Genomic DNA, 22,994 nt, shown 5'->3' with positions numbered 1-22,994 from the left:
ACCCTGGACCATCGATAAATCTGAACGACAGTCCAGCGCGCAAACCGCACGACCAGGAAGCCATCCTTATATGGGCAACTGAGGGAATGCCCTGTGGACCGGTATCAAATGGTATGACTAAACGTTATGCTATATACAGTCTTTTAATGTACCAAAATGTTTCAAAAAAACATTTCATAATTTTTTTTTTAACTAATTAAAGTTGCTATTCACCAATTGTGCTTTAAATAATTTTCAGACAACATACATGTATAAATATAATTCAGTACTTCATCCTACGCAAGCAAATATCAAGTTTTCGATGCATTATCAAACTTTACATACTTGAAGAGAATTATGCTTACACATACAATATGGCTCGCCATTTGTGTTTTTTTTTAAATTCCGATCAATCGCTGGAAAGGCTTCATCCAAAGAACAGGTTGGGATAATTGGGCTGGAAGCTTTTCACCCCTAATTATACACGTATTCCTGTATCTATCTAGTCATGCATTTTGATCAGTGACTTAAACTTTGAGAAGTTGTTTTTTTTTTATTGGTTCAGATAACACGTTCATTGCTCTAATAGCACTAGGAAAGAAGGAGCATTTGTACGAATTGTAAAGGGCTTTGGGGTAGTTCTTACTATACATAAATGGCTCGATGTACTAAGGGTAATGATTCTTTGAGGGGCGTAATTTAATGCCCCAACTGTAGATCTTTACAAGCGTATAAGTATTATAAAGTACACTCAACAGTGGAGTATAGAATCCATATTTATTTACAGCAAACAATGGGTTACACATATAATATGGAATAAATAATACTCAATAGTAAGAGTATCTAAATGTGCCCAAATTAAATACTACAGGGCGCCTAGACTAGATGCAATAATAGATTACGCAAAGGTATCAATGACACAACATAGTGTTACCCCAAAATTCAGTACACACAATGCAGAAATAAAATCTCCTTAATCTAGGCAACACCCCTGACAACAATCACCAACACCCTACTCAGACCAGGTCAGTTCTCCAACTAACTAGACTGACCACAGGAAACCTTGTTATCCCCCCTTGAATATCCCCTGCAAAATCAGTTCACCCTCACAACTAATAGAATTAACAAACACACACACACACAATCTCACATCTTACACAACCCCGCTCTTGACACAAATTTGTACCAGCATTTGGAATAAGAAATGTGCGTCTATCTTTGTGTCTTTCATTGTAATTTTTAGAGGCCCCGAAAGGGGAAAAGACGCTATTAGTTTTGTGTGGTTTGTCTGTCAGTCCGTCCGTCCTGTTTAGATCTCGTAAACTAGAAAAAATAGTGAAAATCCGACATCATAATACCTTAGACCATTCAAAGTTTTGATGCAACGACTACTTTTTTCATTCATGACAGCGACAAATCTTAATTTTTTAAATCACTTATGCAAGCAGTTTGTTTCATAAAACTACACCCTTTTTTTACAACTATTCACTATTGATAACATAGCCCACACACACACACACTGTAGTCTTGTTCATTTAATGCAAGATACAGGAGTATGTAACATACTTTTAACACATTTATTTAAACGGTTTTAGATTTTTTGTCAAAATATTTTTTTTTACAATTGTCTTGCTAAGTTAAATAAGTTCTGTCATACTAACCAATGAATTTACAGAATTTTTTTTACTTTTTTTTAAAGAGTATGCATATAAGCGGAGCATAATTTAAAACAAGAATTAATTAATAATTTTTCATATTATCGCGTTTCTGCAGTGCACTTCTGTGTAAGTGAAACACATAGCTAAAGGATTGTTTTTCTTCTACGGAGTTTTTTTTTTCTTTTGAGGCTGTGAATAAGAGATTGACCCTTTACAAAGAAATGAGATCAATTAGATAACCATTATATGACATTAGTTAGTCCAGGTCCACATCGAACTTCACCTTCACTTTCACCTATTCTTTGGTCTGCTGGACCTTTGGGGCATCACACAAGATCTGTCCACCTTCTTTCTCCATTCTTCTCTGTCGTTTGCCTTTGATAGAATTTCATTCTGATACTCTTTCTGAAAATATTGAAACCTGCATTTTTGTCTGCCTGAGTGGACACTTCAGACAAGGGGCCAATGTTGAGTTTGGGTTTACACACAAACTTTCTTTGTTTAGGTTTTGTTATTGTATTTGTAGATTTTGGTTTGGTGTTTAGGAACAACTGCTCCAAAAGAAGTCCCAGTTTTGATGAGCGGAATATGAATTCCGTATGCCGGAAGATCGCCTTCCCAAACGACTTCTTCACCGGGAGCTGTGTGCAGGAAAAAGCACTTAGGGGTGGGGGGGGGGGTCAACACAAGCGTCAACACCCTCCTCGAAAAATGTCATATTGACATTCACGGCTGGGAAACACTAGCTCTCGATCGCTCCTCCAGCCGTTAGGTGTCGTAGTTCACAAGGTACGAGGCAAGGAGAGCAGCCAGCGTGAAAGAGAGCCGAACCAACAAAAAGCTGAGAGAAGAAGCAGGCCTACAAACCTACAAATGCCACATATGCGGCCGGCTTTTTAAAGCGAGGATTGGGCTTAACAGTCATTTTATACGACATGAGAAATGTGGTATTCTTCGTCAACGAAGAAGGATCTATATATAGATATTTATTATTGCTACTTCACTTTATAGCCTGTTGCTGGAACCAAATGTGAATATTTGTTTGTTATGAATCTCACTGCGCTTTTTTGTTGTACTTGTTTTTTGTTTTTTATTGATAGCCAAAATTTTAACAAACCAAACATAAACAAGTGATTTACAATAGGGTAAGGGTTACAATAGCAAACAAATCTAAATTAGTTTTAAACAGGGGGGGGGGGTCTCAATGCTCTTCTGCAATGTAGTGCAGCATGAGGTTTGTATAATTTCAATAACCCTATGGTCTGTGTAAACCGTAAAAGCAGTGGCGTAGCTAGGGTATCTGATGCCCTGTGCGGCAGCTCCTCGTGATGCCCCTCACCACTTGATGCCCCGTGCGGCCCGCGTCAGAAAAAAAAAAAACTTACCGAGAAAGTTTTGAGATGCAATGTATCTGTGTGATACGAGTTATCGAGCAGATTGTTGATCTTGACCTGTTGTTTTGAAATGGACATTTCCGTTGGTCACTTTTCAGCCAGGAGATCAGAAGTGGAAACGGTCAATGTCACTAGGTCAGAGAATCAGTAAAATATGTAGTATATTTTCTTCCTGTTAGCAAGTAAGCACTACTACAAGTAAGCACTACTACAAGTAAGCACTGTCACAGCCTGGTTCCTGTTATAGGCGTGATGACGCGAATGTCTCTGTGCGTTGTAGATACCTCTTCTGGTACTACTATAATGTTCTCTGACTTGTTAATTAGATACTTTCTCACACGCACTAGATTTGCAGGTGCGTGAGAACACTAACATACTGGACTCTCCGACCTCAACATTTAGAATCATTAATATACACAATGGTAGCAGACATGAATTTTATTCACACAATAATTCACAAAAGATATTGGCGACTTAAGCCATCACAAAATGTAACCCAATGAAAAGAACAGCATGCTACATAATAATTGCTCAGTGCTCATATAATATAACTGAGGAGATAATAACGCTCCTCTATCTACCAGAGTCCAAGATCAACTGAGGTGTCCACCTCGTGGTCAGTTTCCGACCAAGAAAATCTCGTGCTAACTGCACGGAATAGTTCAGTGACTACTAGTCACCAAATATTACAGGGGTTCTAAAAGTGATATATGACAAGCACTACTACAAGTAAGCACTACTACAAGTAAGCACTACTACAAGTAAGCACTACAGCACTAGGTATAGTAGATACTAGATAGTAGAGATAAATTCTCTGCGTGTGCTTCGTAGTAGTTTATTAGATTTTATTTCTGCCAGAGGCACTCGCGGGTCCAGAACATTCGAGGGAAAATATGCAGTTAGCAGCTTGGTTTGCGTAGCCATGTGAAACACGTACTGAACTCATTGTTCATCTTCGGAAACTAAAGCATTATGATAAGATATGAGTGCATATTGGGTCTCTAGGTTTAGAATAGAGAGGAATTTAAATAAATCTAGATCTAATAGATCTAGATTTATTCTAATTCCTTTCAATTCTAAATTGATCGAAAATAGTCGAGAAACTAGAGATAGGCCTAATCTCAATCAAGTCTAAATCTTGTATAGAATTTAGAATTTTAGTTTCGATATATTCTAGATCTCGAAGTTCATTATTAGGACTATTTGGTTATTTGATATTTTTGGGTATTTTGGCACATCGGCACAATTTAGACTATGTCGTGCCCATATTCACTGGAAGGTTATTCCCCCTTTATAGTGATTAAAAACAAGGTCCATTCACACCTCAGAAGGTAAAAATAGTTGAAATTTATATAATTCTATAAAAATAAGTTCTAAATATAAGACTCTATCTATATACTCACAATTACTTTGCCCACAGATTACCAATTTTCGTATAAACCCCAACTCACGGTTAAAGCCCAGTATTTTCCCAGGGTCGTCATTACCAAACAGTGTTTTTAAGTTGTCTGCTATAAAGTACTTCCCAGTAATACCCTGGTATCTGGAGCAATCAAGGAGGATCTACTCTATTTATTTGCTATGGCTAAAGGATATGCTCTCTAATCACCTTCATAGCTTATAAAGTACATATGCTACTTCAAAAGAGACGGTGATTAGATCTAGGTCTACGTCCTAATTTTTAATTCAAGAGAATTTGGTAACCATCTTGTAAGTAGATCTAGGGCATTTGGACGCCTACCCTACAAGGTAGTGTGGCGGAATAAATCGCTATATTTTTTGCCTAGAAAAAAAAAGGTGTATATAGTAACTATAGTAGCGTGGTCGAGAGGCTTAGTACGCTTGAACTTGGCTTGGCAATGAAGGGGGCTCGAGGTTCGACACCCGACTCGAGCAGAGTTGTGTTTACTGAGCGCCTGAAGGCAGCACGGAAAACCTACTCCCAGATACCCCCTCCCCCCAACTGGTCCACAAATGAGATTGGACCATAGCGCTCTGAGCATACTATAACTACTATAAGCATGAAAGTAGCGCTATATGAAAGCTATAAATGTAATTATTATTATTATTATAGAGTACTATTCTAGTAATAGATCTACTAGATCTAGAATAATAATTAATAATGTGTAGATCTAATCTAGCTATTCTTAAATTTGACCTATTTGGCAGAATTTAAGTCATTGCTTAATATGCATGACTAAATGCATGACGCGTAGGACGTAATCATCTTCTTTTTGAAGTAACGTCTGTATTATATAAGATAAGATAAGATATGCTTACCTTGAGAAATCGATGTATAATAAAAAAACAAAAACAAACACACTTTATACTTTTGTTATATAAGCTGTATAAGACTATTGGAAATTAGATCTAAATTGAAAAGGAAAAGTAACCTCATTGCAGTCATGACGTAACTCATAACAACATGATTTTCATTTGATTATCAGTGAAAAAAAAAAAAGGAGAAAAAAAAATAGAAAAATTCGCAGCTGATTCGCACCATTGCCCAAAATAAACCCTTCTTCTCAGAGACTTTATGCACAGATATAAATATATATATATAGGCCTATATATATATATATATATATATATATATATATATATATATATATATATATATATATATATATATATATATAAATATAAGGCTTGTCTTCGAGTCCGAATAATAATGAGGAATGCAGTATTTGGCTGCGCAGCTCCAGCTGTAAGAAGTAAAGGAATGACTTGTATCAGACAACAGAGCTTTCTAGAACACACAACACATACTTAAAAAGCAAACATATATGTACATTTACAAAACCATCATCAGACCAGTAGTTATATATGTAAAATCTGAACGCTGAAAAAAAACACAGGATATCCTATTAATACATGGGAAAGGAAAAATCCTCTGAACAATTTATGTTGCCATACACGAGGAAACTAAATTTAGAAAGCCTTCAGGATAAAAGACTCAAAAGAAAAGTAGCAATCATAATGAACCATAATTTTCAAATACAAAAACAAAATCTAATAAATTAAGAAAGACCCAAAGATAAAGGCACATTCCTCGTTCCATATGCTAGGACAAATTTGTACAAATGCTCCTTCTTCCTTTGTGTTTTTAGAGCATGGAATGGGTTGCCTGAGCTAGCCAGGAAAAATAGTGACTTAGCAGAATTTAGGTCATTGGTTAATATGCATGACTGAATGCATGACGCGTAGGACGTAATCATCTTCTTTTCTGAAGTACGTTTGTATTATATAAGATAAGATAAGATAATAAATCAGATAGAAAAATCGCACTAACAGAGAAACCTATCAGCTATATAAAGACCCCTCCATAGTGATTGAAATAGAAAGGAACAGATTACGTTGGGCAGGTAACCTCGAAAGAATGTCAGAGAACAGATGAGCAAAGATTGTCCACCAGCAAAAAAAAAAAAAAAAAAAAAGCAGGCGCACCAAAGGAGCCTAAATGGCTTGATGATGTAGAGGAAGATAGATCAGAATAGATAGATGGGCTAGAGCAGGCCAGGACCCTCCTTGGGTTGTAGTGACACTGGAATGGATGGACGAAACAAGAATCAATTAAAAAAAAAAGAATTAACCAGTTAGTTAATTAACTATTGCTAATTAATTATTTTGTTTGGAATTGAACAAGAGAAAGGAATCTTACTTGACAGATGTGGTGGTAATTGTTGAATTTTTGATTGCCCACTCAACATTATTGCGAATGCCCTAGGGAAAAACGCGTGATGGTCAACACAATTTACTATACACACATGTGTAGGCCTATCTGACCAGGTTGTTAAAATCAGTCGGACAGTCTATTTATTTTTTATGGTAGGGAGAGTGTGGGTGACTTGTTATTTCCTTCTAGAGTTGGTTTTGTTAATACACTTAGATCTATATAACTGTAGTTCTAAACATAGATCTCAATAATAGGCTACGATTTAATCTATGCTTCGTCACCATCTAAGGTTGGGCTATTAATAGGTATACTTGATGATCCCGCTGTTAATAAAATGTCGTTTGCCGCAAATTAATTATTTTTATTATAGCTTTTATATAGCGCTACTTTCATGCTTAAAGCATGCTCAGAACGCTTTTGGTCCAATCTCTTTTGTGGACCAGTGGGGGAGGGGGTATCTAGGAGTTGGTTTTCCGTGCTGCCTTTAGGCGCTCAGTAAACACAACTCCGCCCGAGTCGGGTGTCAAACCTCGAGCCCCCTTCTAGGTATCCAAGCCAAGTTCAAGCGCACTTGGCCTCTCGACCACGCTTCCCACTAATTATTGACCTACAACGCTTCAGATCTCAACTAATGACTAATAGCTACTGTCCTTGATGTCAGAACCAGAAGCGGTCCTTGTCCTTTAAATTACAAGCCTGATGGCCAGTTGTTGGTCTGAAATTCATGAACACATACATCCACCCACTATACAACCCAGATTGCACTTTACTTTTGAGAAATTTACATTAGTAACTTAGTAACTAGTTTGATATGCATTTACATATTTTATATTGACCGTCCATTTACAGTAGGTGGCCTCGTACATACACATACACTCATGTTACACAGATTTATTTGTGATATGCCTATCTGTTTATAAATGTTGTTAAGCTATAATTCAACAATCATTGACAGAGTTTAAATGTATGTTATTTAACAGTTCTGCTAAATGTTCAGCAACACAAGAGATTTACAAGACAGGTAGGTCTTTGGCTCCAGCTCCGGCCGAATATTATATTTTACTATCCGGCTCCGGCCGAATATTATATTTTACTAACGGCTCCGGCCGAATATTAAAAAGTGCTATCTGTGCAACCCTAACATAAACCTAACGAAAGCAGTTTCTTACAATCAAATCACTCCAAGCATCTGGCTACACAGCCTCTGGCTGAAAACACGGGTTCTCACGTTTTAAATTTTTTGCACAACGATTACGACCTGTTTTACATCGTCTCTTGGAAAAGTGCAATAGACCTCATTCACCAATCGTAAACAAACAATAGGAAGTCACATGATAATATTGATAAAACAACGGGGGAAAAAAAACGTCACGTGATAGAGAATCACGTGGCTAAATGTTATTTGTTTACGATTGCTGAATGAGGTCCATTTTGTTCCCACATTAGTGTCATCCACAAGGGCTCAAATGGGCTTCGATCGGTCATGGGTCATAAGTTTAAGTACAACGACTAGATGCATGACATAAAGTACCTAATCATCATCTTTTTTTAAGGCTGCATTTTATAGGAAATGATCTCGCCATTGTAGCTACTCCTGAAGCGGTGGGACCCTAGTTGTCGTGGGCCCGTGTTCATTGAACCCCTTCGCGCAACTGACCCTTTAGACACAAAAAAAAAAAAAAACACGCCACGTAATACACGTCGGTCGTCACAAGATCTAGTGTATATTTCCTTTTTTTCGAAATATATACAGAGAAAGAGAGAGAGGGATAACAAGAAATAACACTTATACCATTAGAAAATCCACGACAGAGGACAGACGTAGACGGCAATAACATTTTTAAATTCTTATTATTCCTACTATTATTAATTCTTTGGCACTGCCAAGATCGAGTTTCGCTAAAGATGAACAAAAATTCAATTCAGTTCTTTTATCGGTGCCCACTGAGAAATTTTCTGGTCATGTGGCAGGTCTGCAGCAGTACCGCCCTCTGACAGGCAACGAGAGTCTTCTTAGGAATTTTAATCTAGAAGCCCACGCATTTTGTTTCGTCTTTTTTCCCAGACAATTCATTTTTTGTTTAAACAACACCTAAGATGGCGGAACAGTTCAAGAGTTATAAAAAGGTTTGTGTAGGGTTAGATGTAGTCTAGATCTAAATGGAGAATCTAAAAGACTAAATCAATATAGTCTAGATCTAGACTGTAATAACTAGTTTAAATCTACATTATACCAAGATCTAGGTAATCATGATGAAAGTTAGCGTCATGGCGTAGTGGATAGCTGAAAATTAAAAATAATAAATGTTAAATTATTATTTAATTAGGGAGGTGAAAATAATTTTTTTCTTTGAAAAAACAATTTTTCGTTAGTACATCATTAAAATACTTTAAAAGAACTTTCTAATGGTGTATAAATTATGACTGTATGTTTAACATTAACTTAAGAAAGTTATGCTCTTTTTTGTGCGGTTTGATCTAACATTGGTTGACATGGAGAAAGTGAAGTGAGAGCTTGTCGCTGGCTCAGCCGGCGAGACACACCCCCAAGGTCAAAAGTTAAAAAGTTGGAATTGAGTTTCGTAGACGATAGATCTACTTATTAAATAAGAAATTTAATAGTAGATCTAGTATTCGTAGTAAATTTCTAGCTCACCATTCTGATTTCATTTATATTTATGAACTTCAGCTGTTTAAAATGTAAATATTGATGAAATAAACAAATTATCGGGTCTAGATCTACAAGAAATGTCAGAGAGGCGGGGACAAAATGGCGGCCTTGTGAAAATAACAAAATATTTAAAAATTGGGATCAAAATCGCCTGAAACAATTTTTTTTTCAAATGCGTTATTTAAAAAAAAATTGCAAGGTAAAAAATCTTTCAAAAGTATCTAGATCTGTAGCTAATAATATCTGCTACAAGATTATAATTTCACTTGTTGGTGACAAACAATATCTTCTATAAAAAAAAAATAAAACCTGAAAAGTCCATTGAGGTCAATGTTGTTGTTTTTTTCAAGTGTGTTCGATGTTGACAATAGATCGATCTGAAAATTGGTAGGAATATAACCAGACACATGTACTATTAGCAGGAAAAAAATCAATAGGGTATGACTTTTCTGTGATGAGTATCAGCAAAAATAAAAATGTAGGCCTATTCTATATACTTTCAATGCAAAATATTTAAATAATTTTTTTTTTCAAAAAAATTGTTAAAGACAAAAATGTTCTCCATCATCAAAAGTAATCGAATTCACTCTTTTTAGCAATGATATCTTTATATATAGTGAGCATAATCGATTTCAAACAAAGACCTATGTAGCAGTAAGGAAAACTCTTGTCTCAAGTTTTTACGTCATTTTTTGGACACCGGAAGTTCCGGAATTTAACCTCACTAGCTTGTGTTGAAACAAAAATTATATACTATATACTATATAGTTACCTAAATAAAAAAATAAAGTTAAAATGTTGATTTTCAAAAATAAAAGACCACATATTATTTATATTTCAATAAAATATTTTTTGTTGCTGCACTTGATTTAGTCTTTTTTTTTTAAATTAACTAGACCTATATATAGTCTAGACCAGTGATTCCCAAACCTTTTTGTCTCGTAGACCCCTGGGGGTCTATATAGACCACTTTGAGAATGACTGGTCTAGACCAATATAATTTCATGAGAATAATTGTGTTAGTTTAGTTTAGTGATGAGATGAGTGATTCTCTAAGTGTGCTAGTGAGTCATTTATTAAGGTATTTCTGTCTGTGGAATTTTATATCTCAAGAGATAATTCTTTGCCTTTGCAACTTCTTAATGTGATAAAGAATTTCTGTAAGACTGAACCCTAGAGGCAGCCTTTGCAGAAGGAAAGGCCACGGGCGAGTGTCACACGTGAGGGGCGGTAGCCATAAGCATACCGTTACACGTCACACTAATGGACTCGTCCGCCTCTAAGGCTGTAGACCTTATTGCTACCAAATATATTAGGCTTCTGGGGGCGGACTGGCTATACTACCATTCTGAAAAATGCCCGGTGTTCTGGCACAGAATGGGTCTGTAGGGACAACGCCAAATGGGTCACTTTGTATGACAGTAAGTCCGTAAATGAGTTCATATAGGCCTTTTTTTTTTCTCTTCATTTTGATGGGTAACAAACGTTTAAAAAAATTGATTTGGACACAGTCATAAGCAATGTGTCATCGACTAGTTTGTTGATGTATGCGATAGAAAGAAATGTTTATGTCTCTCCTTTATAATGTGATATGTTTCACTCTTTTAGTCATGTAATAAAATCATGTAATAAAATTTTCTATTAATATAGCTATTGTACCGTATTGTGATGAACTGGCCGAAGGATTGTATTAATAATTTGATGAATTCATATGAAATGACCATCACACTTGCCGGGGATTATATGATTAAACTTGACAATTCAATGAAATGAAGAAAGAAACATATCTCTGTATTTTCTTCAAACTTCTTTAATAACTTCTTCAACTTTCACATCAAATTAACTTCTTAATTCAATAACAACTTGACACTTCATAAATAAAACTTAAAGATACATAAAACTTCACTTAGTATAACTTCAACTTCAACTACTAAAACTTTACTTAATGGACCCGCTAATATCACAAAATTTATTACTAATCAAGAACTGAGCGAGGACCATCGCTCTACAAGAACTACTACTATGCGAGGACCCCGTCTAACTCACTTTCCCCTTATTTATACTTTCTTTGATCGTACGTTCCAGAATCATGGAACCTTCTCAGATAATTATTTTAGTAACTTTGACCTTCTAGAAGCTGACGTGTGCTATTTTTTCCCTTAACCTCTTTCTTTGATTGGATACCTAAAATTAACTTGTTTACGCTGGACACTTGCACTGGTTTGAACTCGAGCTTCTAGAAACTGGTCGAAATAGGTCACAGACTTGACTCGTGACATTACCCCCTTGCCTTTTTAGCATTTTGTATGCAATATAAAATGCGTAAAATAGCAATATAACATATGCCTAAAACATTGATAAAATTGCTCTCATAACTAAAAAAATTAAAAAAATGTTTCATTATGTTAACATATTAATATAAAACAAAATTCAAAATGTTGTACAGATTCAGCATATATAATTAATATTAGATAATATACATCTTAGTTCTATACATTTATTATTAATAATTGATATATTAATATGAACACTTCCCAACTTGTGTAACTAAAAGATGTCAAAGTAACAAAATTTAACAAAACGGAATAATACATTATATCTCATCTGGTACTTGAGTTGATAGAGTATCTGAAAAATAACTACAAACACATGGAATAAAAAATGATTAAATTTGTTTTTCTAACATAAAACAAAATATAGTTAAACAATAAACAATATATTGTATAGTATCTAAATACATCTGGACAAAGTATCAGCAAAAACATTCAATTTTCCTGGAACAGTCTTTACATCAAACTGATAGTCCATTAACTGCAAACTCCATCGTGTCAGACGACTATTTGACATTTTTTTAGAGTTGAGAAATGCCAGTGGTGCATGATCTGTCTGTAAAGTAAAAGGTGCTCCCAACAGGTATTTGCTAAATTTTGAAATGGCCCAGACAATCGCCAGGCACTCTCGCTCTATGGTCGAGTATCTGGTCTCTGCTGAAGATAGTTTTCTGTTTATAAAAAATACAGGATGTAGAATGCCTTCATATTCTTGCATTAGACATGCTCCTATTGCCGATGAGGAAGCATCTGTAGCAAGATAAAACCGCTTCTTCTTGTCTGGTAATTTCAAAATGGATTCTTGTGCAAAAGCATACTTAATTTTCTTTATGGTCTCTTCTAATTCTGGTGACCATGGAATCGTGTTAGATTGTCCTTTCTTCGTAAGGTTAGTAAGAAGTGTTGTCAGTGATGCGTAATTTGGAATAAAGCATCTGTAAAAATTACAAAGTCCTAATATACTTCTAACCTGCTTTTTTGTTTGAGGTATTTTAATGTCCAAAATTCGTTTAATAATATCGTCCTGTGTTTTCAGTGAATTGTTTCCAACTTTATAACCTAAAAATGTAACTTCTGATTTTGCTAATTCAACTTTGCTTGGTTTTACAGTAAATCCATTGTCTTTCAATTGTTGGAAGATTTCTTTGAGTCCTTTAATATGATCTTCCCATGTATTATGAAACACACATATGTCGTCAATATAGGACACTGTGTCTTTTCGTTGTCCGAACATCCTATGAATTGCTCGGTTAAAAGTACTGCTAGCATTTACTAAACCGAATGGCATGTAATTATATTGAAAAAGGCCAAAGGCTGTAGTAAAAGCAGTGTATTGTTTTGAATCCTGTGTCATAGGTATTTGATAATATCCTCTTGTCAAATCGAGTTTCGTAAAATACTTAGCTCCAGAAAACTGTGACATTAAATCCTCTGGATTAGGTATTGGATATGAATCAAGGCATGTTATTTTATTTAACTGTCGAAAGTCTACACACATTCTTGGCGATGATGACTGTGAACGTTTTACAAGCACTATTGGAGCAGCATAAGGTGAATTCGAGTGTTCAATTATGCCTTGTTCTAAAAGATCATTGATTTCTTTCTGAAGGAAATCTCTATAATGAATAGGTAGTGGATATGGACGTGACTTGGTAGGTTTGTCACTTGTCAATTTGATTTCATGATTTATAATGGTTGTTTTTCCTGGAACATCGGTAAATATATCAGCATACTCTTGGAGTAGATTCATTATATCTTTTTTCCTCTGTGATGATAAATTGTCCAGTTTGACAGCATGCCAGGTTTCAGTCTGTCTAGAAGTTGTAGTTGGCACTACTAATTCATCCATATCCTCCTCTTTTTCTTCTGGAATAATCGCTAAGCATGAAATATGTTTTTCAAGTTCATCGTCTTCTTCTTCTGTATCAGTAGCTTCGTTGTATTTCTGTAGCATGTTGATATGAAACACTTTGTTTCTGTTATTGATATTTATTTCATAATCTACATCTGTGACTTTTCTTAAAATAGTAAATGGACCCTGCCATTTAATAAAGAACTTATTTTTCTTATCAGGTAATAATAATTTAACTTTGTCACCTGGTTCAAAGTACCTAAGTTTTCTATGTTCATTTATTCTTCTATGACTTGCAGCATTAGCTTTGGCTGTTGCTTCCTTAGCTATTTCACATGCATTTATTACTATATTTCTTGTATTGAGAACATGCTGAAATGCGGTTTTCTTATCTGATGCATCATGGTTTGACTTAAGTAGTGATTCTTTGAAGGTAGTTATAGGACCTCTTGGATTAGCTCCATATAACATTTCAAAAGGAGAAAATCCTGTGGTGTCTTGGATACTTTCTCTATAAGCAAATAATGCAGCTGGTAAAAGGAGATCCCAATTCTGCGGATTATCATTTGCTATTTTTGATATAATTTGTTTCAATGTTTTGTTAAACCGTTCACAAAGCCCGTTGCTTTGAGGATGGTATGGTGTTGTAAACTTCATTTTGATGTTGTACATCTCCATAAATGTCTTAGTTATATCTGCTGTAAACTGACTACCTCGGTCAGAAAGTATAACTTCAGGTAACCCTGTCCTTGAAAAAATTTCAGATAAAGCTCTGGTAACATCAATTGCAGAAATATTGACTAACGGAATAGCTTCTGGCCATCTAGTACATGTGTCTACTAAAGTTAAAATATATTTGTGATTTCTGCTGGATTCAATTGGCATTGGACCAATTAAATCAACTGCTACTTTTTGAAATGGTTTCTCAGTCAATTCCATTGTCTGCAATGGCGCTTGTATTTTGTTACCTTTTGGACTTTTCATTTGACAAATATGACAGGTACTAATGTGCTTCTTTACATCTTTAGTAATACCTGGCCAGTAAAAATCTTGAAGTATTCTTTTCTTGGTCTTGGTAACTCCCATATGTCCAGCAAACGGTACATCGTGGCTTGTATTAATAATGGTCTTTCTGTATACTTTTGGAACTATAATTTGCTCAACAGTTTTATTTTTGTATTGACTGTTCTTCATAAGTAGTCCTTCTTTAAAATAAGGATCATTATTTTCTTGTGGATTGATGTTCGATTGAGCCTTTTTAAACATTTTAAATAATGTTTCATCATTTTTCTGTTCAACTTTAAATTCCTCGCTATGAAATTGTTCAAGTTCATTTGTCTGTAGATGCGAATGGTTTGCCTTCTTATCATTTTTATTTTCTTGAACAACTTTATCAGAATTCTTGTGTTCAATATGTTCAGTTTCAAGTCTTTCCTTTTCTTTTTGCATTGACCTTGTAACTACTACATTGCATTCTTGACTCATTTCTATTGTATTGTTCCATTCAATAAGATCTTGTGTAGTACAGTCATGCACTCCCTGTATATTACCAACTATGAGATCAACAGGTAGATTTTGAGCTACTAAAGCTTCTACATGTCCACTGAAAAATGGAGTCGTAATATGTATCAAAGCTTCTGGTAATTTACTTACAGTGCCGTTGAAAGCAGTGGCTTCGATTTCATTGCCTGTATATTGATTTGATCTCACAAAATTTGCACGTATAACAACTGAAGTGCTACCTGTGTCTCGTAACACCTGTACTCTTTGAGAACCGACTAATCCAGGATAAAACTGAAGTCCTTGTGATTTAGTGATAACAGTCATTGTTGAGTGATGTGCCTTCGAGGTTTTGGTAAAACCCTGTTTCTTATTTCCATATGTTGAATTCTTTACATTTAATGATCTGTTTTGCGAATATGCTTGGTCACTAGATCTGTCACTGATACTAGTATGTTTCTTTCTGCAATCCTTTGCTAAATGTCCTTTCATGTGACAAAAACTGCACTCTATGACCTTCACTCTACATTGTGAGGCGAAATGACCTCTAGTATTGCATTTATAACATATTAAAGTTTTGTCGGTCTGAAAAGATGGCAATGGTCTGTTATCTCTTGAAAAGCAAATAAAGTTTTCATCGGTTGCTGATCTAATTTGCTTACTTGGATAGGCAGTTTTATATTGACGTATTATTGTTGTTAGAGTCTGTAGATCTTTAGGATTTCTCTCGATTATGAAAGATTGGATATCTTCTGCATATGCGTGAGTAATGGTATCAATCAATATGTGGTCTCTTAATGCTTCATACGTTCTATCAATATTGGCTAAAGATATCCACCTATCAAACCACATTACCATATCAGAGACAAACAACTGTGGATCATCTTCCTGCCTTGGTCTTTCGAAAAAAAATTTCTTGCGATAAGCATTTTGCGTAGCTCCAAACTGTCTTAGTAAAGCTTCTTTTATTTCTGCATAAGTACGCTGTTCATGAGATGGTATTTGTGCACATACATCTAATGCTTTACCCTGTAATAAAATCAAGAGATGGTGTGCATATTGGTCTTCTGGTAAGCCTGATGCTTTCGCTAACTCCTCAAACCTCATCAAATACGAATCTATATTATCTTTATTTTCTTGAAAAGGTAATATTTTAGATAAAGGTTTATACTTGTCAAAAGCATTGCTAGTAGGTAAAGTCGGTTGAACCTCTGTTTTTTCTTTTTTAAATTTTAATTCCTGTTCCTGAAGTTGAAGTCTGAGTTTTTCCACTTCTAATCTTTTTTCTTCTGCCTCTCTGTCCTCTTTACGTTTCCTTTCTTCTGCATCTCTTTCCTCTTGCCTTAATTTTTCTTCTCTTAAAATTCTTCGTTTTTCTTCCTCTTTTTCTTCTTGTCGTCTTTTTTCTTCTCTTTCAAATTTTCTTTCTTCAGCCTCTCTTTCTTCTTTACGTTTTCTTTCTTCTGCCTCTCTTTCCTCTTGCCTTAATTTCTCTTCTCTTAAAATTCTTTGTTTTTCTTCCTCTTTTTCTTCTTGTCGTCTTTTTTCTTCTCTTTCAAGTTTTCTTTCTTCTGCCTCTCTTTCTTCTTTACGTCTTCTTTCTTCTGCCTCTTTGTCTTCTTTAATTTGCTTTTGACACCATTCCCACTGATGTTCTTGTGGAATACCAATGTCCTTGGCTAATTTTAAATATAATTTAAATGAGTCTGCTTGAGACGCCATAGTATTAAATTAACGATATCAGAAATGTAGGTGTTTAAATGTTCTGCCAACACTCTCATCAAGCAGAATCTAGCCAGCGAACCAGCGACTACGTAGGACAGGTAAAAAGTGAAAGAGGGCTGACCTATTTAAATATCGATCGGTGTCTCCGCTAAGGAATGCAAGTGGTCAGTATTTGTAAACAAACTAGTGGACAACTAGCTTTAGTAACGTTGCCTTCACAGCATAGTAGATATAGCTTTTACAGCTTGGTAAATGTAGCTTTCACAGCTTAGTAAATATAGCTTTCACAGCTTAGTAAATATAGCTTTCACAGCTTAGTAAATATCAAATGTAAGGTACTGACCTTAAAATAGAAGATTTTTCCCGCAGGACGTTCTCTATGTCAACTATTATGTAACCTGTTGACTGGAAGTTTCAATCATAAAATACTTTTGGTAGCAATGAATGTACGTCTTGTTGAAGTTTTCTGAAAGAGGCTTTGTCGTTACGAGAGGCTTTGAATTATTCGTTAGAGGCTTTTTCTTTGAAATTCGTAGAACTTGCTAGAATGTGCCGACTTTATTCTTCGATGTCACCTTTATTGTCTGATGCATATATTCATCGATGCCTTGCCTTATTTATCGGAGGTGCCATATATGTGATGAACTTTGCCGAAGGATTGTATTAATAATTTGATGAATTCATATGAAATGACCATCACACTTGCCGGGGATTATATGATTAAACTTGACAATTCAATGAAATGAAGAAAGAAACATCTCTCTGTATTTTCTTCAAACTTCTTTAATAACTTCTTCAACTTTCACATCAAATTAACTTCTTAATTCAATAACAACTTGACACTTCATAAATAAAACTTAAAGATACATAAAACTTCACTTAGTATAACTTCAACTTCAACTACTAAAACTTTACTTAATGGACCCGCTAATATCACAAAATTTATTACTAATCAAGAACTGAGCGAGGACCATCGCTCTACAAGAACTACTACTATGCGAGGACCCCGTCTAACTCACTTTCCCCTTATTTATACTTTCTTTGATCGTACGTTCCAGAATCATGGAACCTTCTCAGATAATTATTTTAGTAACTTTGACCTTCTAGAAGCTGACGTGTGCTATTTTTTCCCTTAACCTCTTTCTTTGATTGGATACCTAAAATTAACTTGTTTACGCTGGACACTTGCACTGGTTTGAACTCGAGCTTCTAGAAACTGGTCGAAATAGGTCACAGACTTGACTCGTGACACGTATATTGTGTTTTTCTTTTATTTCTCCCGTATCCCATGAGTCTATATCAGTAGGCCTATCTGTATACAGAAATACAATATCAAATTTTACAAATTATAAATACAGGTATTGTCACAGCATGGTTTGCGAATCTGACATGCTGTAATCAGTGTTCAATGAAAACACTTAATTTTCATATTTCACAAGACAAGTGTAGTCTCGTTTTAAATCACGGACAAGCCTCGTTTTTTATCTGGCCACAGGGTCAGACGGGCAGTTACTCTAGTTTCAGTGGACATCCGAGACAATAGAAGTGCAACATTTCAAGTGAAGAGAAGGCATATTTAATTATTATATAGCAGATACTTTAATAAGCGCCAAAAGAGTTGTTACATGTACGCAAGATGTGCACCCAATCACCCATAGTAAGTGATGCTAGGTATCCACTCTGCCCCCTATACATAGTAGGCTACCTTTTAAGTAGGTACTGCCTATACATAGTAGGCTGCCTTTGAAGTAGGTACTGCCTTAACATAGCAGGCTACCTTTGAAGTAGGTACTGCCTTTACATAGCAGGCTACATTTGAAGTAGGTACTGCCTTTACATAGCAGGCTACCTTTAAAGAAGTTACTGCCTTTACATAGCAGGCTACCTTTGAAGTAGATACTGCCTATACATAGTAGGCTACCTTTGAAGTAGGTACTGCCTTTACATAGCAGGCTACCTTTGAAGTAGGTACTGCCTATACATAGTAGGCTGCCTTTGAAGTAGGTACTGCCTTAACATAGCAGGCTACCTTTGAAGTAGGTACTGCCTTTACATAGCAGGCTACCTTTGAAGTAGGTACTGCCTTTACATAGCAGGCTACCTTTGAAGAAGTTACTGCCTTTACATAGCAGGCTACCTTTGAAGTAGATACTGCCTATACATAGTAGGCTACCTTTGAAGTAGGTACTGCCTTTACATAGCAGGCTACCTTTGAAGTAGGTACTGCCTTTACATAGCAGGCTACCTTTTAAGCAGGTACTACCTATACATAGTAGGCTACCTTTGAAGTAGGTACTGTCTTTACATAGCAGGCTACCTTTGAAGTAGGTACTGCCTTTACATAGAAGGCTACCTTTTAAGTAGGTACTACCTATACATAGTAGGCTACCTTTTAAGTAGGTACTGACATGCCCCTGCTCCTTCTTTAAGCTTACTTTATGTGGGCCCCAGGCCTTATCCTGTGCTTTTTTTCTCCCAACTTTTGGTGTTATTCATGTCACACATACATAGGTGTACATCAGTGTAAATAAAGAGTGGGCGACCTACGTTTCTCCTGAAATATCATGTCTCTAATGGAATAATACAATATAGTTTGTGAACATCGACCATCTGGCAGTCAATGATTATACCTAAACCAGCCAAGGTGAATGGTGATTGTAGAACAATGGGGATGCAGGGGCTTCGTCGTTTGTGATTTTACCTTGACACTTTTCAGAATCCATCTTAAAGCAGTTGCAAAGAGCAGATAGACTGCGATGTAGCAGAATGCTCAGCACACGGGCGCGGTAGAATATTGCAGCTGTAGTAGCACTAGTAGGTCAGTAAAAAAATTCCAGCGGACTCTTTTCTTCATCCGTGATATGGTGCTCACTGCGTTAGCTCTGTTTTGAATGTCCTTATCCACTATCATAGCATTGGCGATAATGGAGCTGAGGGAACAGAAATAATAAACCATTTTAAGTGATCGGCCACGGACTCTTTTTTTTTTTTTTTGGTGGGGAGAGGGGGGCTAGTTATTTGACTAAATGCATGCAGATGACAGTCTGTCAACTGTGTCCTGTAAAATTCAGCAATAAAAGCTGCGCCATCAGCGCAGAGGATTAAAATAGTTTAAACTTTTTTTCTCCTCCATCTGAATACGTGGAAGAAGTTTCCTAAGGACCTTGCTTGAAATCTACACTTTCGTTGATGTTGTAATCATGACGCAGTAAATGATTATACCAAACAGAGTAGGTGCAAGTACATATCCCTGTTTAACATCGCTGCTGACGTTAAAGCAGGCTCAGACTCTATTAATTAAACTTATTCCGTTTAGGCTACTCGCCTGTAATAGAAGAGGCAGTCGGCGCGCAGATAACATTCGCCGAGCTATTGGAGCTGTAGTTTTCATGCAGTGGGCGCCCTCACATTGTGGCGTGAGGGGCTATGAGGCGGCAGACGTCCTTGCTCGAGAAGGAGCTTTGGCAGCCACTCACCTCCAAGCACCAAGCATGTTTATACAAGTTACGTCAGAAATCCGAGCACTCAGTGTAGGACGGAACATTGTCCTGTTGGGGCATATTTTGCCCGGTTCCGTTCGAATTACGACTCCCGATGCCCTCATTGTGAAGAGAGCGTCGAAACAGTGTAGCACGTCTTGTACTAGCGTCCCCAGCTCCGCGAGCTAAGGGGGGATGTGTCTGAGCAGTCACTCGACCTGTATGATAGCTACGAAACGTTACGCCGAACGGCCCAGTTTCTTGCCAGAGCACTACGGGAGGAATAGTTCTTCCTGCTCTTTTTTTTTTTTTTTTTATAGTAGGAGTTCATCTCATGAATTTCTCGGAATTTTCCATGCAGAAGTCGTAGATAAAATATGAAGTCTATACTGTCATTCAACAGCTCGCAGCCACTATAAAAAAAAATATATAACCCTGATTGAAAGACTACTCCTTCGTATTTCCTTTATCCCATTGTTCGTTAGAAAGGCTTTTATCCAACGAACAGGCTTGGACCCGGAGATCTTTCCCCTCTTAAGAGAGCCCCAGCAGTAACCGCTGTGAACCCAGTAAGGCGACTGTACCGCGTACAGAGCACACCGCGCCTCGTTCCTGGGCCCTACTCGCTAGTCGCTATAAGTGGCCGAGGGCAGCACTACCTCATATTCTACACCAGATATTTAGCTTATATGGATACAAGACATGATACCATCTCGTCTTTTGCGCAAGGGAAGCGCTAAATCTGCGATTAACACAGAGGAATATCTTTTCTCTCTATTGCTAAGAAAATCCTCGCGAGTAACACAGTAAAGAGGCTCAGATATCAAGACCTGGCTTCATTCTTTGATTATGACACATCGTTGTTCATCGTGCCCTTAGAGTTCGCGTCCCAACTCGTCACCTTTCTCTCTACTCAGTGGCACTGCGACCTGGAGGACTGAGTCAAATAGTGAATGAATAATCAGCAGATAGAAGAGCTGAGATAAAGATAGAGAGACGGAGACAGAGAACAGCAGAGAGAGGGAGGGAGGGACGAAAAGACAGGAACAAAGAGAAATACAGAGGAGAGAGAGAATGAGAGAGACAGGAACAGAGAGTGTTATAGTATCCATTATAATGTAATAACAACAATGATGTTTAAGTAGAAAAGTCAGTAACCAGTGCCATCTGTTTCTAAACTTTTGTCTGTTTCCTCGATGAAAGAACACAAAGTGAAGCCATCTTGCTCTGTATCTTAGAAAATTTTAAATAATTTTTGATCAATCGAAATTTCGAAAATGACGCCATGCTGAACAAACTGATAGAGTGAGAACTGTGATACATACATATGAATAGCAGCACCAGGGACCAATTTTTAAGAGAGAAAGTAGTGAATTAAAATGCTACGAAAATAATGGACTGCGCCGACCGAGGCTCTAGCCTGTGACTCTGAGCGAACTTTAACCTCTAGAGTCTAGACCATCGGAATGTAAAAAAAACAACATTTTTCTGATCCAGAGTCATTTCGCCCGTATCTCCATTGTATTGACGTGGCCAGGAAGGGAACAAACGAACAGAAGACTGTAATACACACTAATAACATACTGGAGGAACAACATGTGAACACTTGAACATACTGCAATAGTAGAGCAAGAGAGACTACAAGACAACAACACACATAACATACATCAACATAAATACACATATATGTAACAGAGAGAATGAGTAGAGAGAGAGAGAGAGACAGAAACTCAGAGAGATACACAGAGAGAGAGAGAGACAGAAACTCAGAGAGATACACAGAGAGAGAGAGAGACAGAAACTCAGAGAGATACACAGAGAGAGAGACAGAAACTCAGAGAGATACACAGAGAGAGAGAGAGAGAGAGACAAAAACTCAGAGAGAGCGAGAGAGACAAAAACTCAGTGAGATACACAGAGAGAGAGAGAGACAAAAACTCAGAGAGATACACAGAGAGAGAGAGAGACAAAAACTCACAGAGAGATACACAGAGAGAGAGAGAGAGAGAGACAAAAACTCAGAGAGATACACAGAGAGAGAGAGAGACAAAAACTCAGAGAGATACACAGAGAGAGAGAGAGAGAGACAAAAACTCAGAGAGATACAGAGAGAGAGAGAGAGACAAAAACTCACAGAGAGAGAGAGAGAGAGACAAAAACTCACAGAGAGAGAGAGAGAGAGAGACAAAAACTCAGAGAGAGAGAGGGGGGGACAGAAACTCAGAGAGATACAGAGAGAGAGACTGAAAGAGAAGTGGGAGAAGAGATAGATGGGATAAAGGAGAGAGAGAGATGAAAACAGAGACAGACAAAGAGGGGAGAATACAGAAAAAAAAAAGAAGAAAGGATAGATGTATATAGGCCTATTTGTAAATACCGGTATACATAGATTCATATAGAACGAGGAAGATTTAATGGAAAAGTGGAGGGAGAGAGAGAGACAGAGAGAGAGAGAGAGAGACAAACAGAAAGAAAGAGAGAATAGGCAGAGAACGACAGGAGAGAGAGAGAGAGGGAGACAGATAACATTATAACAAGAAAAAATATGGGGCTCTAGTCCTATTTTATCTAAAAGTAGTTATCTAAAGTAGTTCTTTTAAAATGACTGAAATATATTTTGTCGGCGCTATTTTGTTCGCGCTATTTTGTCGGGGTACCATGATTAATTATTATTATTGTATTATTAATGTATCTATCTAGACCCCTGAAACAAGATCTAGATTGGATCTA

The 22,994-nt window shown here is 36.6% G+C and overlaps 3 protein-coding genes across 4 annotated transcripts in view; 1 reads left to right on the top strand and 2 right to left on the bottom strand.

The window, feature by feature from the left end:
• The window catches only part of LOC129921988 (nitric oxide synthase-like), a 74,824-nt gene extending 69,370 nt beyond the window's left edge, over positions 1 to 5,454 (bottom strand). Inside the window, exons 1-2 of one of the 2 annotated variants that reach the window (XM_056005603.1) lie at positions 5,312 to 5,454; positions 3,023 to 3,162 (exon numbers count right to left, since the gene is read on the bottom strand). In XM_056005603.1, coding sequence (XP_055861578.1) covers positions 3,023 to 3,109 — 87 coding nt within the window. In that variant the 5' untranslated portion in view covers positions 3,110 to 3,162; positions 5,312 to 5,454. The remainder of the gene's footprint in view (positions 1 to 3,022; positions 3,163 to 5,311) is intronic. The other variant, XM_056005602.1, reaches the window with a different exon arrangement.
• A 3,351-nt stretch (positions 5,455 to 8,805) lies between these two features.
• LOC106050309 (nitric oxide synthase-like) overlaps positions 8,806 to 22,994 on the top strand; it is a 59,277-nt gene continuing 45,088 nt past the window's right edge. Inside the window, exon 1 of the mRNA XM_056006619.1 lies at positions 8,806 to 8,834. The gene's annotated coding sequence lies outside the window, so the exon portion shown is untranslated. The remainder of the gene's footprint in view (positions 8,835 to 22,994) is intronic.
• LOC129922111 (uncharacterized) lies at positions 12,109 to 15,387 on the bottom strand. The gene has a single exon (XM_056006710.1). It carries the CDS (start codon positions 15,385 to 15,387, stop codon positions 12,109 to 12,111), a length of 3,279 nt encoding a protein of 1,092 aa, XP_055862685.1.

This window comes from Biomphalaria glabrata, chromosome 12 (genome assembly GCF_947242115.1).
Source record: "Biomphalaria glabrata chromosome 12, xgBioGlab47.1, whole genome shotgun sequence".
Taxonomy (NCBI): Eukaryota; Metazoa; Mollusca; class Gastropoda; family Planorbidae; genus Biomphalaria; species Biomphalaria glabrata.
The sequence above is the reverse complement of the archived record's forward strand: the minus strand, read 5'-3'. Positions and strand labels throughout refer to the sequence as shown.